At 40.4% G+C, this 19,924-nt stretch overlaps 1 protein-coding gene across 1 annotated transcript in view; it reads left to right on the top strand.

The window, feature by feature from the left end:
- Positions 1-19,924, top strand: part of LOC308074630 (proton-coupled folate transporter) — a gene marked incomplete at both ends in the record, with an annotated part of 89,348 nt that overhangs the window by 2,735 nt on the left and 66,689 nt on the right. The window contains 4 exons of the mRNA XM_080414138.1: positions 6,130-6,328; positions 8,172-8,343; positions 12,217-12,332; positions 15,252-15,388. Coding sequence (XP_080270264.1) covers positions 6,130-6,328; positions 8,172-8,343; positions 12,217-12,332; positions 15,252-15,388 — 624 coding nt within the window. The remainder of the gene's footprint in view (positions 1-6,129; positions 6,329-8,171; positions 8,344-12,216; positions 12,333-15,251; positions 15,389-19,924) is intronic.

Here is a 19,924-nt window from a genome sequence, read left to right as displayed (position 1 = left end):
AAAGAAGAAGAAAAGTGATCTACTGTAAACATAACCGAAATGGTGAACTATTGCCTTCAGCTGTTCCAAACATGCAACTTTACATGAACCATTTTAATTACAACAGTCCACCAGTAGAGCACGCTCTCGTTTATTTTAATAGAAGCCTTATTAACTATAATTCTAGTGTTCATTTTTGTATATTTTTAAGCCAAGGTTACCAATACTCTGAAAGGCATACTCAGGAATGTGAAGTTTTGTTTAGCAGTACAGCTGTAGTAAGTTGATAGAAGCATTACTAAATGCTAAATAAAAACAAAGTTATAACAGATAATAATAGTTAATATCCCTTATTTACAAAAATTCAGCCCTGGCATTTTGGTCCGAACCGGCCCACCGCCCCCGGACCGTTTTGCCAACAGGGGGGGGGGATAAACAATGCGGCCCCCCAGAGTGAGTGTGGAAATTTTGTGGCCCTCACCATCTACAAAGTTGCCCAGCCCTGGTTTAGGCAGTGGGTGCTCAGCTATGTATAACTCAGATCAAAAACCACCTAAGTGGAAAAAGCGGCACTCCAAAATAAATACTGCAAGACAGTGGCTCAGTTTCTCATTTTATTGCGATTACGCTAACGCGTTTCGGCCGCAGCCTTCCTCAGAGCAGATTAAAAAGAAAAAACATGAATGATGTTTTGATGGATAAAACGGTGGCAAAACTGCCGATGTCGATGTCCTAAAAAATGGCTGAAAAATCGGTCTCACCGAAAGATCGGTCAGGCTTTACTACATAATGAGTGGTGTTTAGGTGTGACATTCATTCATCAGTCATCGTTAGGGTTCTTTAAGCCTGGGACACAAATGATCAGACTACTAATTACTAAATGTGTATTACTTTAAATTGCAGACATCTCCCTATAGCCCTATTATCAGCCTAATTAAATCATTATGGCCTTTTGGCCCCAAAGTTTGACCGGTGCAAAGAAAGCTAAACATGGTTAATATCAGTGGTGTATTGGGGATACGTGTGTGTGTGTGTGTGTGTGTGTGTGCATGTGTGCGTGAGAGAGAGCATTATGTTAATGACATGCGCTCACTTGTGTGTCCTCGCTCGCCTGCATGCATGCACAGATGCACACGCACATACAAAGACTTAACATAATCACCAGACAGACGACGTGTTTAGTTCAGCGAAACTAATACGTTTGCTTTGGACAAACAAAGTCATGGTCATTAGCTACAGTATAGTATAGGCCTTGTTTATGCATTGTTTATACTGTGTGTGTGTGTGTGTGTGTGTGTGTGTGTGTGTGTGTGTGTGTGTGTGTGTGTGTGTGTGTGTGTGTGTGTGTGTGTGTGTGTGTGTGTGTGTGTGTGTGTGTGTGTGTGTGTGTGTGTGTGTGTGTGTGTGTGTGTGTGTGTGTGTGTGTGTGTGTGTCTCTCTCTCTCTAGGCATTTTTACTTTACTGGAGTATTTCCAATTTTCAATACTTCTACTCCACTACATCTCAGAGGCAAATATTGTACTTTTACTCCACTACAATTATTTGAAAACTTTAGTTACTTTGCAGATATAAATTATTACATTATAAAACATACATGAACCACTTTAGCCCTATTTTGTGCATAGGCTATTGCATAGGCTATAGCCTATCTACAAGCTCACTACGTGTCGCATCGCGACGCGTTGTGAGCTTGTAGATCGGCTATTTTCAAACACCCTAGCACTTTTACTTTTGGTATTCTAAAGGCGGCTTTCCATATGTATGGCCTCACCCTACCCCACACCACACCGCCCACTTGTGCCTCGGTTTCCACTACAATGAAGTGGGTAGAGTGGTGTGTAAGTGGTACTAAACTGGTGCCTAAAAAGTACCCAGTCCTGGGTAGGTCTGAGCTAGGCCAAACGGGGCCAAACACTTCATAATGACTGATCACTCACCAACTTTTTATTTAGAACAGGATATAGTTGTAAAACATTATAATACTTTATAGATTATTATAATCACAGTTAAAATCCATTCTAGTGTGTTATAATTATCATAGTTGTAAAACATTATAATAATGTATAGTGTATTATAATCACAGTTATAATCCAAATATAGTGTATTATAATTATCATAGTTGTAAAACATTATACTACTTTATAGTGTATTATGATCACACTTGTAATCTATCTATAGTGTTATAATTATCGTAGTTGTAATACATTATAATAATTTATATTGTATTATAATCAGTTATAATCCATTATAGTGTATAATACTTAGAATAGTTGTAATACATTATAATTTATATTGTATTATAATCACAGTTATAAGGATCCATTTGGTTCATTCCAAACCAAATGGTTCACCCACACGTGCACAGGTGATTTGCATTTGTATACAGGACAGTTGGCCACTCACCTACATTACATTGTTAGACAAAAAGCAATGACCTCCACCTATGTTTACATTACAAATGAGTGTCAATGACCGGAGTCTGCTACTCATACCTGTGGATTTGAGAGGGGGTACTTTTGTGTAATGGAAACGGTAGATATTTTGATGCGGTCTGGTGTGGTGCTTTAGCTACATTGGAAAGGGGGCTTAAGTACAATTTGATGCCAATACTCTCGTACTTTTACTCAAGTAAAATGTTGAACACCTTTTACTTGTAACAGAGTATTTCTACACTGTGGTATTGCTACTTTTACTGACCACTGGGCCGCTGACCGTTGTTGCACTGCGTACAACGCCCACTGGACTCCTGCCTTATCATCTTTTCTCACTCCGTTATGATGGCTTTGACATTTCCCTGTGTCAGTCTAGAAACCTTTCGGTTAGCTGTTGATCAGTATACTATTTAGCAGTGTGGTTCTCAGGCTTTTTAATTTCAAAGCCCCCTCCCCCCCTTCATAACTCTGAGAGTGTACAAATGGAACCAAATGGACCCGTAAGGGTCCATTTGGTTCCATTTGTACACTCTCGAAACCAGCTCAGTGACCTTGTGGTTAGAGCGTCTGCCCTGAAATTGGGAGGTCGGGGGATCAATCCCCTGGCTCGCTCATACCAAAGACTATAGAAATGGGACTCAATGCCTCCCTGCTTGGCACTCAGCATCAAGGGTTGGATTAGGGGGTAAGTCCCTGCGACATACTATAATGATAATAATATGAATAAACTTTATTTGTATAGCACCTTTCATGACATCAAATGCAGCCCAAACTGCTTTACATAAAAAAAAAGAGATCAACAAAAGAAAAATAACACAATATTAAACAATAAGATCAAAAACATGATCAAGAAAACATTTAAAGGAGGCAAGATCAAAATGAAAACGATACAAGAAAATAGAAAGAACAAAAAACATCAGAACATCACTTCAGAAAGATTCCAGAACCACTCAGACTACCTGTCACATAGGTACACACTTCAATAAGGAACCACAAAGACTCTACCTATTGAAAGATGTGCTAAATCTATATTTACAGGGAACCACTAACGGCAGGCGTCATGTCCAGGGGGTGTACTTGCACATCAAGCCGCCTCACACTACACAAACAGGAGATAGGCTCCTGACCCCTATGGGCCATAGGCTCTGCAAGGCCTACTGTCACAAAGACATTTTAAATACAATGCTCGCAATGTTTTTTCAAGTGAACACCGCAAAATATCTCCCACAAACCCACAGGGACTTGGAAATAATTATGTCATTGTTTACAGGGCAAGGTTGCCATTTTGGATAACGTTTGAATAATTATACTTTACTTTGCCTTAAGAGGGATTTTATCACTCAATTTACTGACTAGTGAACGAGAGAGCTGTCTAAAATGTTTCATTCGGTCCCGCTGTGCTGTGAGATTTTCAAAGCAACTGGAAAGCATTGCCAATGTTCTGCATAATCTTTGTTATTCTCTCACTCACAAAGAAGTTCATGAATACGGGAATAATTTGCTTAAATCACTTGACAATAGAATGTAACAAATAAGGCTCTAACTAGCTCAATTTGAACGGTCTGAATCAATAATTCATTTGCCGCCTGCGGGGATGCAAAAAGCAGTGGACTAATTTGCCAGTAACTTTACTGCTAGTTGTTCATCTCACAGTGAATCAGAAACATTACATGTTCAGACAGTAGACTATACATTAGACAGTAGACTATACATTAGACACAACATCCATTCAGACAGTAGACTATACATTAGACAGTGGACTATACAGCAGTAATCTCTCAAGAACAGATTCTGCACTGCGTTGGAATCTGTCGTGAAGGCTCGTCATAACATGTACACACTGGGCTACAAGTGGGCGTGCCTTCAGATCAGGAAGCAGGCCGCGCTTTACCCAATCAAATGTAGTGGGCGGGATTCACATGTCCGTCGATCTTTCCCCCTCGAAACAAACCCAAACTAATTTAACAATAGCGTCCGCGGAGCAGACAAAACCACGGAAAGATATTCACATTTTAACTTACTCTTTCATCATAGAAACAAGTGGGCTTATAACCAAAACGATCCATGTTCTCTGGGAGAAGTGGTGTTAGTGTTCCGTGTAGAAATATTCTTAGTGGGAATGAAAACATAGTGGCACCCACCGGAAGTGAAAGCTGAAGGCAGACCTAAACCCCGGTTTCCTTGTGCACTGGCGTTACGTTTTCCTCCGCCCAGAGCCAACAGACATAGAACAAACAGCAGAGGGCGCTGTTTTTCATTTTCAGTTGGCGATGGGTTCCCAGATTGATACAGCAGTAGACTATACATTAGACAGTGGACTATACATTAGACAGTGGACTATACATTAGACAGTAGACTATACATTAGACACAACATCCATTCACACAGTAGACTATACCTACATTAGACACAACATCCATTCAGACATTATGTTTTTTCCTGTTTGTCCGTCTGTGAGCAGCTAATCTCAGGCACTGCTGGACCGATCGGTGTTAAACTTTGCACACACACTCCCAGTAGGCCAAGGAAGAACCTCTGCCCCAGAATGTTCAACCATGGTGGTGCTGTAACAGGGCCATTCACGTTTTGGCCTATAACTCTCGAGCATCCATTCAGACGGCACTGTGGCAGAGTATATTAGACCGGTGGTTCTCAAAGTGGGGTCCTTGAGGGGGTTCCAGGGGGTCCCCGGCTAAATTATTGATATGAACTAAATGGACCCTTACATGTCTGCAACTCTGAGAGTAACTGGGGGTCCTTGAAATTAAAGAAGTTTGAGAACCACTGCATTAATCTCAACAATTACACAGTCTTTAAATAGCAAAGCTAACTTTTTTATAACTCGTTTAATAGTCTCTCTCTGTGTCTCTCTCTCTCTGTCTCTCTTTCTGTATCTCTTTCTGTCTCTGTCTCTCTGTCTCTCTGTCTCTCTGTCTCTCTGTCTCTCTCTCTCTGTCTCTCTGTCTCTCTGTCTCTCTCTCTCTCTCTTTCTCTCTCTCTCTCTCTCTCTCTCTCTCTCTCTCTCTCTCTCTCTCTCTCTCTGTCTCTCTCTCTCTCTCTTTCTCTCTCTCTCTGTCTCTCTGTCTGTCTCTCTCTCGGTTCAATTTAATGTGCCATTGCAGTTAACAATTTTATCTCTATGATCAATCCCACAGTCCCAAGTAAATGCCCTTTTTGTGAAGAAGTAGAGACAATTTCTCATTGTTTTTACGAATGCAAAATACTTTGATATTTTTTATGTACTGGAAAATGTGTTTCAATTGTTTAGTGGTCTAAAATTGCCTTTATTTTGGGAGCAGGTTACAGAAAATCTGACTGTGTCAAATGGCAATTATTGAATTTGATTTTAGGAGAAGCCAAAATGTCCATCTACTGTAGTAGAAAGAATAAAGTGGAGGACAGGGTAGGACAGGATGTAGTTCCTGTTTTCTTTTCACTTATAAAAGCCAGACTATGGGTTGATTAAGAGATGAGCAATATTGATGAGTTCATGAGAATATGGTGTTATAATGATGCAATTTGTTCTGTGGTAGATGAAGAATTAATATTTAATATCCTTTTTAGGTAAGGTATTGACCTGGTTTGAGGTTTAATTTATATAGTTGTTAAATAAAGGTTTTTGTAAAAGTAAAAAAAGGTCTCTCTCTCTCTCTCTCTCTCTCTCTCTCTCTCTCTCGCTCTCGCTCTCGCTCTCGCTCTCGCTCTCTCTCTCTCTAGGAGTGTGCCAGGCTGTATGGAGGCTCCAGTGAGGTGTGCTCAGACCTCCTCAGACACCCAGAGGAGCAGAAGGAGGTGCAGACCTCCTCCTCCATGGTGGTTCTCCTCTACACCGCCGTGCTGTCGGTCATCTCTGTTCCTCCTGCCTTGCTGCTGGGCTCCTGGTCTGACCGGCAGCAGAGCCGGCACACCGCTGCTGGTACGTACCTTAAAAGTTCTCAGTCACCACCACCAGTGGTGGAAAGTAACTAATTAGTACTGTACCTAAGTACAATTTGGAGGTTACAATTTCCAATACTTTTACTTCTACTCCACTACATCTCAGAGGCAAATATTGTACTTTTACTCCACTACAATTATTTGAAAACTTTAGTTACTAGTTACTTTGCAGATATAAATGATTACATTATAAAATGATAATAATAATAAACTTTAATTGTATAGCACCTTTCATGACATGACATGCAGCTCAAAGTGCTTTACAGAGCGATAAAGCAATTACAGTTTCAACTAATTTAACAAAGCAGAAAAGAAAAGCAGAAGCATAAAACAACATTAAAATAATAGCAAAGGGCAGTGAATCAGGCAATACAGTGAGGACATGGACAACAACACATAAAAATCAACCAAAAAATCTGTCTTTAGGTGTATTGGTAGTTTATTCCATGCTGCCGGTCCGTAGAAGCAGAATGTAGGCACCTTGAGCAGGTCAGCACTTGAAGACTGACCTGCTCAGTCTTCAGTCTCAGTTTTCAACATACATTAACCACTTTAGCCCAGTTTTATACCTACAGTAGGCTATTTGAAAATAACAGATCTACAAGCTCACAACGCGTCGCATTGTGACGCGTTGTTTTCAAACATTTTAGTACTTTTACTTTTGGTACTTTAAGTACATTTTGATACCAATACTTTGGTACTTTTACTCAAGTACATTTTGAATTCCTGACTTTTACTTGTGGCAGAGTACTTCTACATTGCAGTATTGATACTTTTACTTAAGTAAAACATTTGAGTACTTTTCCCACCACTGAATCTAACACACCTGGACTATTAATATGTTGTCAGGGTCATTCCTGTTTTAATGCACACCGTGCCACACCCCCTGATATGATTGGCTGGGGGCGGGCGGTCCACATCCTCACGCTCATGCCACTATGACTCAGCCAACCATAGCCACGCCCAAATATGGAGTGCTGCCTAACCTCAATGTGTCGTCATGGCATCAGGCGCAAACAAATCAGTCAGCTCCATATATGGGCAAAAGGGGGCATTGCCCATATATGGGCATATACTGATGACATCAGCGATCTCCATATATGGGTATAAAAGGGACAAGGACTGACAGTTACAGAGATCCGGGTGTCCAGAGCCACAGATCCGACCTCTATGCCCATATATGGTCATGTGCATATGGGACCGACCGACTCGGCAGTGGCAAGGGCTCGAGGGAGTTCAGATGTCCAGTTGTCCAGAACCGCCCATCCAACTAATATGTCCACATAGGGACATACAAGTATATGGGCATATACCGATGACATCTCCATATATGGGCAAAAAAGGGACAAAGACTGACAGATACAGATATCTCCATATAAGGCCACAAAGGGACACAGACAGACGGGTACAACGGTTACTAGGATTATTGATTCTGAATCGAATTCCTCTACGGGCCGACGGCGTGGAATAAACTCCCATTACACCTAAAGACAGGCAGCCTTTGTGGATATGCTGTAAAGCACAGCTCAAGACCTACTTCTTCACTCTTGCTTTTAGTTGATTTCTAAATCTCTGTGTTGTTATCCATGTCCTCACTGTATTGCCTGATTCACTGCCTTTTTTGCTTTTATTTTAATGTTGTTTTATGCTTTTGCTTTTTTTTTTGCTCCATTGTTAACCTAGTTGTACTTTTTCTGTAATTGTCTTCTTGCTCTGTAAAGCACTTTGAGCTGCATTTCATGTCATGAAAGGTGCTATACAAATACATTGTATTATTATTATTAAGGTTATTATTAAGGTTATTGCGCTGTGTTGTGTGACAGGTGTGAAACCAGGTCGGCGTCGGGTGGTGCTTCTGCTGCCCGCAGTGCTCTCCCTGGCCAGCGGGGGGCTGATGATCGCAATGTCCCTCGTCCAGCAGATGGGGGCGCTGTGGTGTCTGATGTCTGCTGGGCTGGTGGGACTCTCTGGAGGCTCAACCTGTTTGTTTCTGAGGTAGAACGCACACACACACACACACACACACACACACACACACACACACACACACACACACACACACACACACACACACACACACACACACACACACACACACACACACACACACACACACACACACACTGCACGAGAATGCTTCGCACACCAGTGGTCTTTGACATGAGAAAGTTAGAGAACCTTTTATGTGTGTTTGACATGAGAAAGTTAGAGAACCTTTTATGTGTGTTTGACATGAGAAAGTTAGAGAACCTTTTATGTGTGTTCGACATGAGAAAGTTAGAGAACCTTTTATGTGTGTTTGACATGAAAAAGTTAGAGAACCTTTTATGTGTGTTTGACATGAGAAAGTTAGAGAACCTTTTATGTGTGTTTGACATGAGAAAGTTAGAGAGCCACTGCTCTGTATCATTGGAACATTGTGGAGGAGATGCTGTGTCTCGGGGGACTAACCCCAACATGATGAAACTACACTATAATCTAATCAGTGGATCCCCCCATGTGTCCCGACTTGACCCGCCGACCCCAATAAGACGCTTTCATGTCCAATATTTGTCTCCAAATGTGGCCTAGGTCAGACACACACACACACACACACACACACACACACACACACACACACACACACACACACACACACACACACACACACACACACACACACACACACACACACACACACACACACACACACACACACACACACACACACACACACACACACACACACACAGAGAGGCTTTGGATTGGCCTTCCCTGTCACTGTGGAAACAGACCATTTATCAATGTTATTGAAAATACCAATGAAATACTCTCTCTCTCTCTCTCCCTCTCTCTCTCTCTCTCTCTCTCTCTGTGTCTGTGTCACTCTCTCTGTGTCTCTCTCTCTCTCTGTGTCTCTCTCTCTCTCACTCTCTGTGGGCCCTATCTTGGGCGCTGCCTTACCCCTTATCCCTAAACTTATTAGCCTTTTTTTTCTACTTTTAAAAACATTTTTAAATAGTTCAACTAGCCGATCTGCATCGAAACGTTGTGAGCTTGTAGATCGGCTATTTGAACTATTTGAAAATGTTTGTCAAAATAGTAACAAATGGCAAACACTCGCACGTTTTTTAACCTCAGCTGTTTGTCTCCCTGTTTGGATATGTATGTTCTGTATTTGATGCCTTTTTGTGTTTTAAATGTGAGGTTTTGTGTGTTATTATAATGTTCATGCTGTGCAGCACTTTGGTCGGCCTTTGGTTGTTTTTAAATATGCTTTATAAATAAAATTGACTCTCTCCCCGTCTCTCTGTCTCTCTCCAGAGAGCGGACAGCGGTTATGGTACCAGATTGATGCTATATAGTCTAAGTGTCTCTCTCCTCCTAAACATTCAATGCAAGGGAGTTATAATGGCTCCCTTATCTGGTTGGTAACCCATAGCAACATAAACAATGATATCATGGGTGAGACACAAATGAGTTCCCGGGCGCATGTGGACTCCATTGGTCGAGATGATGAAGAAGATGATGATGTGGTCATCTTTGGTTTGTTTCCTTGGCAACCAATTTCCTTCATGCTTTAATCAACTCAAGTTCATGGTGACATCAAAACTCCTGAAAGTCCAGAAAACCATCTGAGATTAACCTACTATCTGATAGTGTTATTACATTCCACGAGGCCAGCTGGACAATCACAAAGTTTAGTGGCAGAGATGAAGCCGGCAGTGACCTTGCATAGAGAGAGAAAATAGGGTTCAACTTCAAGGATTGAGAAGCAAATTGAACATGACTGAGTTAGACCAAAGATGACACTAAAATATGATATGATGGCAGATACCAAGATCATACATAAAATTGATAGTTTCTTAGATCCATCAATTATAGTAAATAATATATAAAAAAAACATTTTGACTTGTGGCCCACTAACATTTTAGTCTATTTTTTATTTGTTGAAAATATTGTCAATATATTTAGTCTAGTTTTAGTCATCATAGCTTAGTTTTTATTTAGTTTTGATTTAGTTTTTGTCAGCCAAAAAAGGTAGTCGACGATTTTTTTTCGTCATAGTTTTAGTCGACGAAATCAACACCGTCTCTCTCTCTCTCTCTCTCTCTCTCTCTCTCTCTGTCTCTGTGGCTGCAGTTACATGGACATCATGTATTCATTCAGAATGAACTCATTCCGAATAGAGGAATCTGTTCCACTCACCTGTTTACATGGGACCTGAATAAAAGTATTCCTCGTTTACATGACCAAAGCATTCATTCGGAATATAACTTTTGACATGCGCAAAGTGGTTCCCGCCTACGCACGGGCATGGACCAGGGGCCACTACCCAGAGCAGAGCTTCCCCTGGTGGCCATGGGGAGGAGGCAATAGCCCCCTTGTGCCTCCGCGGCGGAGGTCTGTCGGTCGTAGGCAGGCCGGGAAGCAACGCACCGACTCCTGGCCAGGCAGCGTTGTATGCGGTGCAAGCCTGTGTTCCTTTGTTATCACCGTTTTAATGCAAAAGTAGCAGATCTAAGTTCAGACCAGTTTCTTTTTTTGTATTGGTACCAGACACGGTAAAACTTAGGCTAGCCTATACTATTTGTCATGTACTATTTCTCATGTAGGTACGATGACGTCATCGCGCATTCGCACATGGTCATTATAATAATAAATAATAATAGGCCTACATAAACACCCGACCGCTCATGGTCATTATAATAATAAATGGAGAGAGAGAGAGAGAGAGAGCAACACTTACAGTCTATGAAACAAGGCACGCTCATTTATGGCAAAAGTACAAAAGTATTGGCATCAAAATACACTTAAAGTAGAAAGTATAGGCTACTCATTATGCCGAATGTCGTTTTTCTTGTATTATTATGAAAAGGCTTTGAAACATGCTGTAACTCATTAACCCCTCTTTCTGCGCCGAGTAGCGCACACAGGTTGAATGCGGGGTCTGTCGTCCTAAAACACAATCGCCCCGGGTGAAAATCCAGCGACCATGGAGCGGCCGTGGATGGCCCGCTCAAAAGGTGCGTGGGGCGGGGTGTTTTGGGACGCCCGTTCCAGCTGCCCATGGAATGAATTGATGAAGTAAAACTCAAATGTTTTCGCTGCAGCTGCGCCCTAATAATGTTTTCATTTATTTTTGTTTTTATTAAAATAATGCAGCTATTGCATTATTGGGCCTTAACATGTGATTAAAAATGTATATGTATTTGGCCCCTCATATATAAAATAAATGTAAAATCTGATTTAAAATTGAAGCTTGCAGCTGATCAATGCGTTTCTGCGTTTACATGTGGACAGGGATTAAAAAAAAAAAATCTTTGTCATGTGGCCAGGGATTCTTTTTAAAAACTGAGGACTAAAATACCCGTTTAGAAAAAGATCCATATAAGTGTAGCCGGCCAGAAATCCTCGGAGCGTCCGTTCTCCTGGACAAGTCTGGGCTTAACCATGACAGGCTTATTAAATGACGCTATAGAATAGAATCATTAATTTTATCCCGCAGGAGTGAGCGCTTCTCAGCACCAACCGTGGGCCGAATTAGAGATTTGATAGGTCATTTTTGGACACTTCTGACAGCACTACTAAGCACGGACATGCGCAAAGGAATGCATGTATTCCAAACAGAGAGGAGCGTTCGGAATAAGGTGTTTACATGGTAAATTCCGATTGGTATATACCGATTCAAACGGTCTATACCACCCCTCCTAACCCGAATGAAAATTCATTCGGGTCAGACTGGAATGGAATATTCTATTCCAATTGAGGTGTTTACATGAGCATTTCTATTCTGAATGAATTCATCCATTCATTCATTCCGAATAGAAGTGTATTCATTCCGAATAAAACTGTCCATGTAACTGCAGCCTGTGTCTCTCTCTCAGTTCATTCAGCTACATAGCAGACCTCACAGCCAGTAAAGGAGGAGTCAACAGAACACTGCGCATGGCCATTGCTGAGGCCATGGTGTATGTGGGCGGCACTGTCGGCTACCTGCTGGGTAAAATGACTTTATATTTCATTACTTAACCACTTAAGCCCTATTATACTTTGTCGTACATGCCGATTAGAAAAAACAATGACCGATCTACAAGATCAATGCATTGCGATGCAATGTGTTGAGCTTGTAGATCAATATTTTTTTTAAAGTTTGAAAATATTTGTCATCTTTTGGGGGGGATTTTTTTTTTGTGGCACTCAGAGCCGTGCTATGGGCTTGTATATCTGCTATTTTTTAATAGCCAAATAAATCTAAAATGACACAGACGCGTTCCCGCGTCTTTTTTGTTTTCTGTTATTGTGGGCAAGGCCAGCTTTTGCTGAAAATAGCCGATCGACAAGCTCACAACTCCTTGCAACGCAACGTGTTTGTGAGCTTGTCAATCGGCAATTTTTTCTGTGAAAGCTTTCCCCACACCACGGATGCTGGTGTTTAAGTAGTTAAAGTCTGTGCAGTAATTTCTCCTTTGACCAGTGACCTGGACACATAGATATATATATATATATATATATATTTAATCCTATAAACCTCACACACTATTCATTATTCATCATATCCCTGCTGTATAGTCATAAAACCATAACGCTGATTAATCATTTAACAATCACATTTAATTTACTTTCTACAATTGGGTTGCTGGCCTTATTATTTAATACAAGCTCCCGTTGGTTGATTTCATTATAGTTCACACGGTCCTGGCTGTCAGGATGATATTTAATTAACCCATTAAGACCTGAGGCCCATTCTACTGAATGTCTTCTAAATCCTGACAGTGTCCTGAACAACTTGTGTTGCTTTAATATCAGTGGTGCTCAAAACCTTTTCATGTCAAGGACCCCCAAAATGATATGTATTTGGCCGTGGACCCCCATCTCAAAATATGGTGTTCCAGAGACCCCCCAGAAGCAAATACTTGAGTTAAGAAATGTATTTTTTTTCTCTAAAAAAAAAAAATATATATTTAAAGATGTTAAATATTTTTCGAAAATAGCAGATCTACAAGCTCATAGCGCGGCACAGAGTGCCGCGCTATGAGCTTGTAGATCTGCTATTTTTGAATAGCCCAAAGTATGAAACATGGCTAAAATTTCAAGTGACACAAATGCTTTCCCGGTCTTAATGGGTTTTTAAAAAATCTAAATCAATGGTTCTTCTCAACCTTTTGTGGACGATCACGTTCCACTTGAGTGTTCGCGGCCCACCCATCCATCTGACCCCGTGTTTTAAAAGTGGTCAGATGGGCAGGCGGCGTGCATGTTCAGAGCATGTTTATTTTAATGATCAATCAATAGGTTGTTCCATTGATTCCGGCTTGGATCAGTGGAACCAACATAGTATAACGTTGCCCTGTGTTTACATGACAAAACAAAACAAGGTGTAAGTTGAACCACAGGGCTCCTAAGAGTGGGCCTATCTATGTGATTTAGAGGTGTAGTTGCATTTCGTTTCCACCGGAGGGCGCACTACACAAGTCCCTGCAATTTGAGGTGTAGAGGTAGAATTACATCCTGGTACTTCCTCAGAAACCATTTCTTGCTAAAGAGGTCTGAGAATCTGCTGTGACAACTCTTGGTATGATTACACCTCAAAATAACAATTCACTGTTGATTATATCAATAACATATGATAGCTAATAAGCACTTTTCTTATTAGAGCCCAACTGTGATCCTGAAGGAGAAATAATTCAGTCAAGTAGGCCTATTATACAACCCTGGTGAGTAAACTAGCTTGTATTTCACCAGGCCTATGGGTTAGCTTCAAGCCTTTTGCTAGCATGTCCAGTTACACTTTGCTTACTATTTGAGTCCAGATCAAGCCCCCAGAGTTGCTGAGAAACATTGAAGCTGCCACCCCAGTGGCCAAAGCTGGAACTGCAGGCGGGGAGAAATACATGGACGCGCAAAACATACTGACAGATATTTATATTTATACATATAAATATGTAAACATATTATACATACATACATATGCATTTACATATAAATATATAAATATGCATCTCGAGTGTATTTAATAAATATCTCGCGTTCAATCCTTGACACACGGGCTGCCGTAGAACGCAAAAAGGACACTAGTGCGCATGCTCATAACTCTACGGGGGTCAAAATCGAACCAATAATTCTACTACCGGCAGGTTTCCGGGTGCTTCAAAACGCCACTGAGCACATTCATTGAAATGATAGCTGGGGGCGGGGCAATCCGCCCTCTAGTTATATTATACCTCTATGGTCCAGATACCTTTCTTAAAAAACAATCTGGAAGTACCAGGATGTAATTCTACCGCTACACCTCAAATTGCAGGGACTTGTGTAGTGCGCCCTCCGGTGGAAACGAAATGCAACTACACCTCTAAATCACATAGATAGGCCCATTCTTAGGAGGCGTGTGTTACACCAACAATAAATACTGTACATCTTTTTTACCTATCATTTCCAGTGCTGTATAGTAACTAAGTACATTTACTGAAGTACTGTACTTAAGTACAATTTTGAGGTACTTTTACTTCACTGGAGTATTTCCAATTGTCTATACTTTTACTTCTACTCCACTACACCTCAGAGGCAAATATTATATATATAGTATATATAAATATAAATATACTTTTACTCCACTACAATTATTTGAAAACTTTAGTTTCTAGTCACCAAGTCCTAATATAATAACAATATATATAATATAATATATATATATATATATATAATATAATAATGATCAGGTTATTATTATTATATTATCTAAGTGTGTTGCCAATTACTTGGTTGTGAATCACTGATGTAAATGTATGTAGTGTGTATTTTTGTTATATATTTATACTGTTTTTGCAGGGGGTTTTATTTATTTTAAAGTGATATATTCATACTGTATGTATATTTGCAGGGGGTTATATTTATTGTTATATTTATACTGTATATTTTGCAGGAGGTTATCTGGAGGAACACACTGGTTTACTGTCGGCGTTCATTTGCTACTGCTGTTGTCACTTCCTGTCCATCGTCTACAACCTGGTTTGGTTGCGAGACCCCGCCCCTCCACCACTGACCACGCCCACAGACGAGGTAATGTCATCCTGCAGTTATCCTATTGTCAAAGACCAGCTGAAATGGCTTTTTTTAAATGGCTCCCTTGCATGACATATGTAGACCTGCTGTGGGCGGGGTGGGCCGGTATAGGCACCGCTGCCGGTCATCAAATTATTGGCTTAGGAATGCACCAAAAACAAAAAAAATATCCATGAATTCAAGTCTCCATGGGGTGACTAATCGATAGAAAAAAAGTCATTTTGGGGGTGAACTATCCCTTTAACAATCTGGGTACCCATTCTGTTGAAAATAGGGTAGAAACAGTAACTTGGTTTGGCTCCTTCCCTTTTCAGGGGTAGAGTGGCCGGGTAGAGTGAACTGGAAACCGCAAGGTTCCCAGTTCGATCCCGGGCTGGGGGGCTCCCCCAGAGTTAGTGTCTCAAGTGTCCTTGAGCAAGACGCTGAACCCCTAATTGCTCCTGATGAGCAGGTTGGTGCCTTGCATGGCTTCCTCCACCATCGGTGTATGAATGTGTGTGTGAATGGGTGAATGTAATGCACAATCTATGTACAGTAAAGCGCTTTGGATAAAAGCGCTATATAAATGCACTATTTACCATTTTTGCTTCTGTGTTTATTCCTACTAGCCTCACGTAGCCAGACAACTATTCCACAATCTCTGAATGCTACATAGAGTCTGGAACTACAACTCCCCAAATCCGAGAGAGGAAGCTGGCACTTCTGTTCACAAAAATATATTTAAAAACAAATCTTACATTTTATTATTTTATTTCCAAATCTGCTAAGCAGCAAGATATTATTATATGCTTTAGATGATTTTGATTTATATTAGGATAAATTTGAGCAACTGTAAAGACGAAAACGGAAGTGGGGAGGAGGCTTCACATCTGGTTTATATTTTAATCATGATCAGAGCTTCCGAGTCCCAGACTGTATGACCGGAAACATTTGAAATTTGTGGGAGGCAACAGTCTGGCCACGCAAGACTATGTTCCGACTAAGTAACAGGGGCGCCGATTTATGTCCGTGCTACTGGGTGCGCAACGCATACGCTGCTTGGTGCGTGCATTTTTTGTTGTTTTTTTTGTTACTTTAATGCGGTTAATTCGGTTAATTTGGTTAAAAAAAAAAGCACTCCATGAAGTGTAGATGTCAGCGTTTTTAATTTTTTTGTGATGAATTTGTGATGGGTGCTCGTCATTTTTCCAGCTGACAGATTGAGAGATTAGTGACTATAGAACTACTTTTGGATCCATGAGAACACACTATAGTCCCATGTCCTGAAAATGAAACGTTTTTTTTGGGAACGCACAAGGTTAATTCCACCAGCGCCCAGCGACAGTCTCAATCTCGTGTAAATGTGGACGGACGCCTGATCCTTCCTGAATGCCAACGAGCGGGCGGCCTCGGGCTGTATACCTGGGAAGAGACTGATAAAAATGTGGCTCGTTTATGCCATTCAATCCGGGAACGCATCTGTGTGTCATTTTAAGATTTATTTGGGCTATTCAAAAATAGCAGATATACAAGCTCATAGCGCGGCACCGAGTGCCACGCTATGAGCTTGTCGATCTGTTATTTTTGAAAAATCGTGAAAATTTGCAAATCTTTGAATATGTATATATTTTTTTAAGCGAAATTTTTTAACTCAAATCTTTGCTTCTGGGGGATTCTACAAATGTCTTCTAAATCCTAACAGTTTATTTTTAAAACCTATGTTAATATCAGTGGTTCTCAAACTTTTTTCATGTCAAGGACCACCACAGAATGTTTTTGGTCGTGGACCCCCATCTCAAAATATTTTGTTCCAGGGACAGGGACCCCCACCAGAAGCAAAGATTTGAGTTACAAATGTTCACTTTAAAAAATATAAATATATATTCAAAGTTTTGCACACATTTTCACGACTTTTGAAAAATAGCAGATCTACAAGCTCGTAGCGCGGCACGAGTGCCGCGCTACGAGCTTGTAGATCTGCTATTTTTTAATAGCCAAATAAATCTTTAAATGACACAGATGCGTACCCGGTCTTAATGGTTTATTCTGCCTCAGCTTGTCCTGCGCTGACATCAAATATTCACCTTTCTGTGTCTGCAGTAAAGAAGCATCGCAGCCACAGCGAGGGCAAAACCAAGCCCAGTCAATTTAAATCCCAAACATCACTTTTTGTACCTTAGCCTTTTAGTTGGTGTTTTATTTCTTAAAACAGTTTGTCAAAACTTATATGAACCTTGCCCGCAACCAATTTAACCCATTAAAACACATCTGTGTAACCACTTAAACCATTATTTTATACTTTGGCTATTCCAAAATAGCAGATCTACAAGCTCATAGCGTGGCACCGAGTGCCGTGCTATGAGCTTGTAGAGCTGATATTTTTTTTAAATCATGAAAATGTGTGCAAATATTTGAATATATATATTTTTGAAGGGAAACGTTTTTCACTCAAATCATTGCTTCTGCAGGGGGTCCCTATTACAAAATATTTTGAAATGGGGGGGGGGGTCTGCGTCCAAATACATTTTTGAGGGTCCTTGACATAAAAAAGTTTGAGAACCACTGATATAGAAACATACGTTTTTCAGCAAACTGATTTAGAAGACATTTGTAGAATACCCCAGAGGCAAAGATTTTCGCTTTAAAACATTATATGTATTCAAAAGATTTGCACAAACTTTCACGATAAAAATAAAAAAAAGCAGATCTACAAGCTTGATCTATGAGCTTGTAGATCTGCTATTTTTAAATAGTCCAAAGAAACTTAAAATGACACAGATTCTTTCCAGGTCTAAATGGATTAAATCCGAAACATAACTTTTTGTACCAGCCTTTTAGTTTGTATTTTATTTCTTAAAAACTACTTTATCAAAACTTATATGAATCTTGCCTGCAACCAAATGAAGGTATCAACACGCCGGTGTGTTATCTGACCTAAAATAAACCACAACCATGCAATATCGCTGCTGTCGGGCAGAAACAATTATGGAAATCTCCATTTCAATTATTATCTTTTTTTTCCCATTAATATCCTACTTCATCATAGATAAGTATCACGCAAAAAATAGCCAATCTACAAGATTGCTTTTTTTTAATTTTAAATAAGTCCTTCTGTGTATTAACAAGATCTTGTAACTAAATAATAATAACTACATTGGATACATCGGATCACAGCTTCTTTTTTTCCATTGGTGTAAACTAAGTAACTAATTACTCAAATACAATATGAGGATTTTTTTCACTTTACGGGCGCGCCCCCACCAAGAGTTGGCTGGCCGCTGATTGCAGAATCTGCCAATGCATTGTCAATGCAAATGCGTGGATTCCTGGTCTTGCGGATTTTTTCCAAGAATCCACGCATTTGCATTGACAATGCATTGGCAGATTCTGCAATCAGCGGCCAGCCAACTCTTGGTGGGGGCGCGCCCTACTGGAGTATTTCCATTTTTCTATACTTTTACTTCTACTCCACTATATCTCAGAGGCAAATATTGTACTTTTACTCAACTACAATTATTTGAAAACTTAAATTACAGTTACTTTTTAGATTTAGAGTATTATTGCAAAACATACATTAACCACTTAAGCCCTGTTTAAATGTTGGCTATTTGAAAATAGCGGATCTACAAGCTCAAAACGCGTCGCGATGCGACGCTTTGTGAGCTTGTAGATCAGCTATTTTCAAAGGATTTTTATACATTTTAGACATTTGATAACTTGTGAAACGGGACATTCTGCATAACGAGTACTTTTACTCTTGGAACTTTAACGACATTTCGATACCAATTCCTTTTGTACTTTTACTCAAGTCAATTTTGAATTCCGGACTTTTACGGTACTTGTAACTTTCTACATTGCAGTATTGATACTTTTATTTAAAGTAAAATATGTGAGTACTTCTTCCACCACTGTTTTTTTCCCTTTCCATTTCCTGAAAAGTATTGGTTTTGGACATACAAGGTCTCCATCTGACAGTGACGATAGAATTTAAACGATCCCTCAGGTGTTACATTTATAATAAATTATGAGGCCCCATAAATGAGTTGCACATAATTCCCTGAGGAATGTGTGGTGTGTGTGTGTGTGTGTGCCTGTGCGTGCGTGTTTGTGTGTGTGTATGTGTGTGTGTTGTGTATGTGTGTGCGTTGACACTTAATTCATTTGCTCCTACATTTATCTTTATAATTATATTTTGTGACTCTTTGCTGCCTCCTGAACAGATTCATGTTAAACTGTGTGACCGCAGCGTTTCAGTGATGTCAGGATGTTCAAATAATGTGCAAATCTATTCTATTAAAGTTCTACTGGTCAAGTTTTTAATTATAATAACTGTGTGTGTGTGTGTGTGTGTGTGTGTGTGTGTGTGTGTGTGTGTGTGTGTGTGTGTGTGTGTGTGTGTGTGTGTGTGTGTGTGTGTGTGTGTGTGTGTGTGTGTGTGTGTGTGTGTGTGTGTGTGTGTGTGTGTGTGCGTGCGTGCGTGCGTGCGTGCGTGCGTGCGTGCGTGCGTGCGTGCGTGCGTGCGTGCGTGCGTGCGTGCGTGCGTGCGTGCGTGCG

This window comes from Gymnoscopelus braueri (assembly GCF_963280865.1).
Source record: "Gymnoscopelus braueri genome assembly, chromosome: 19".
Classification (NCBI taxonomy): domain Eukaryota; kingdom Metazoa; phylum Chordata; class Actinopteri; order Myctophiformes; family Myctophidae; genus Gymnoscopelus; species Gymnoscopelus braueri.
This window is presented reverse-complemented; position numbering and strand designations above follow the sequence as displayed.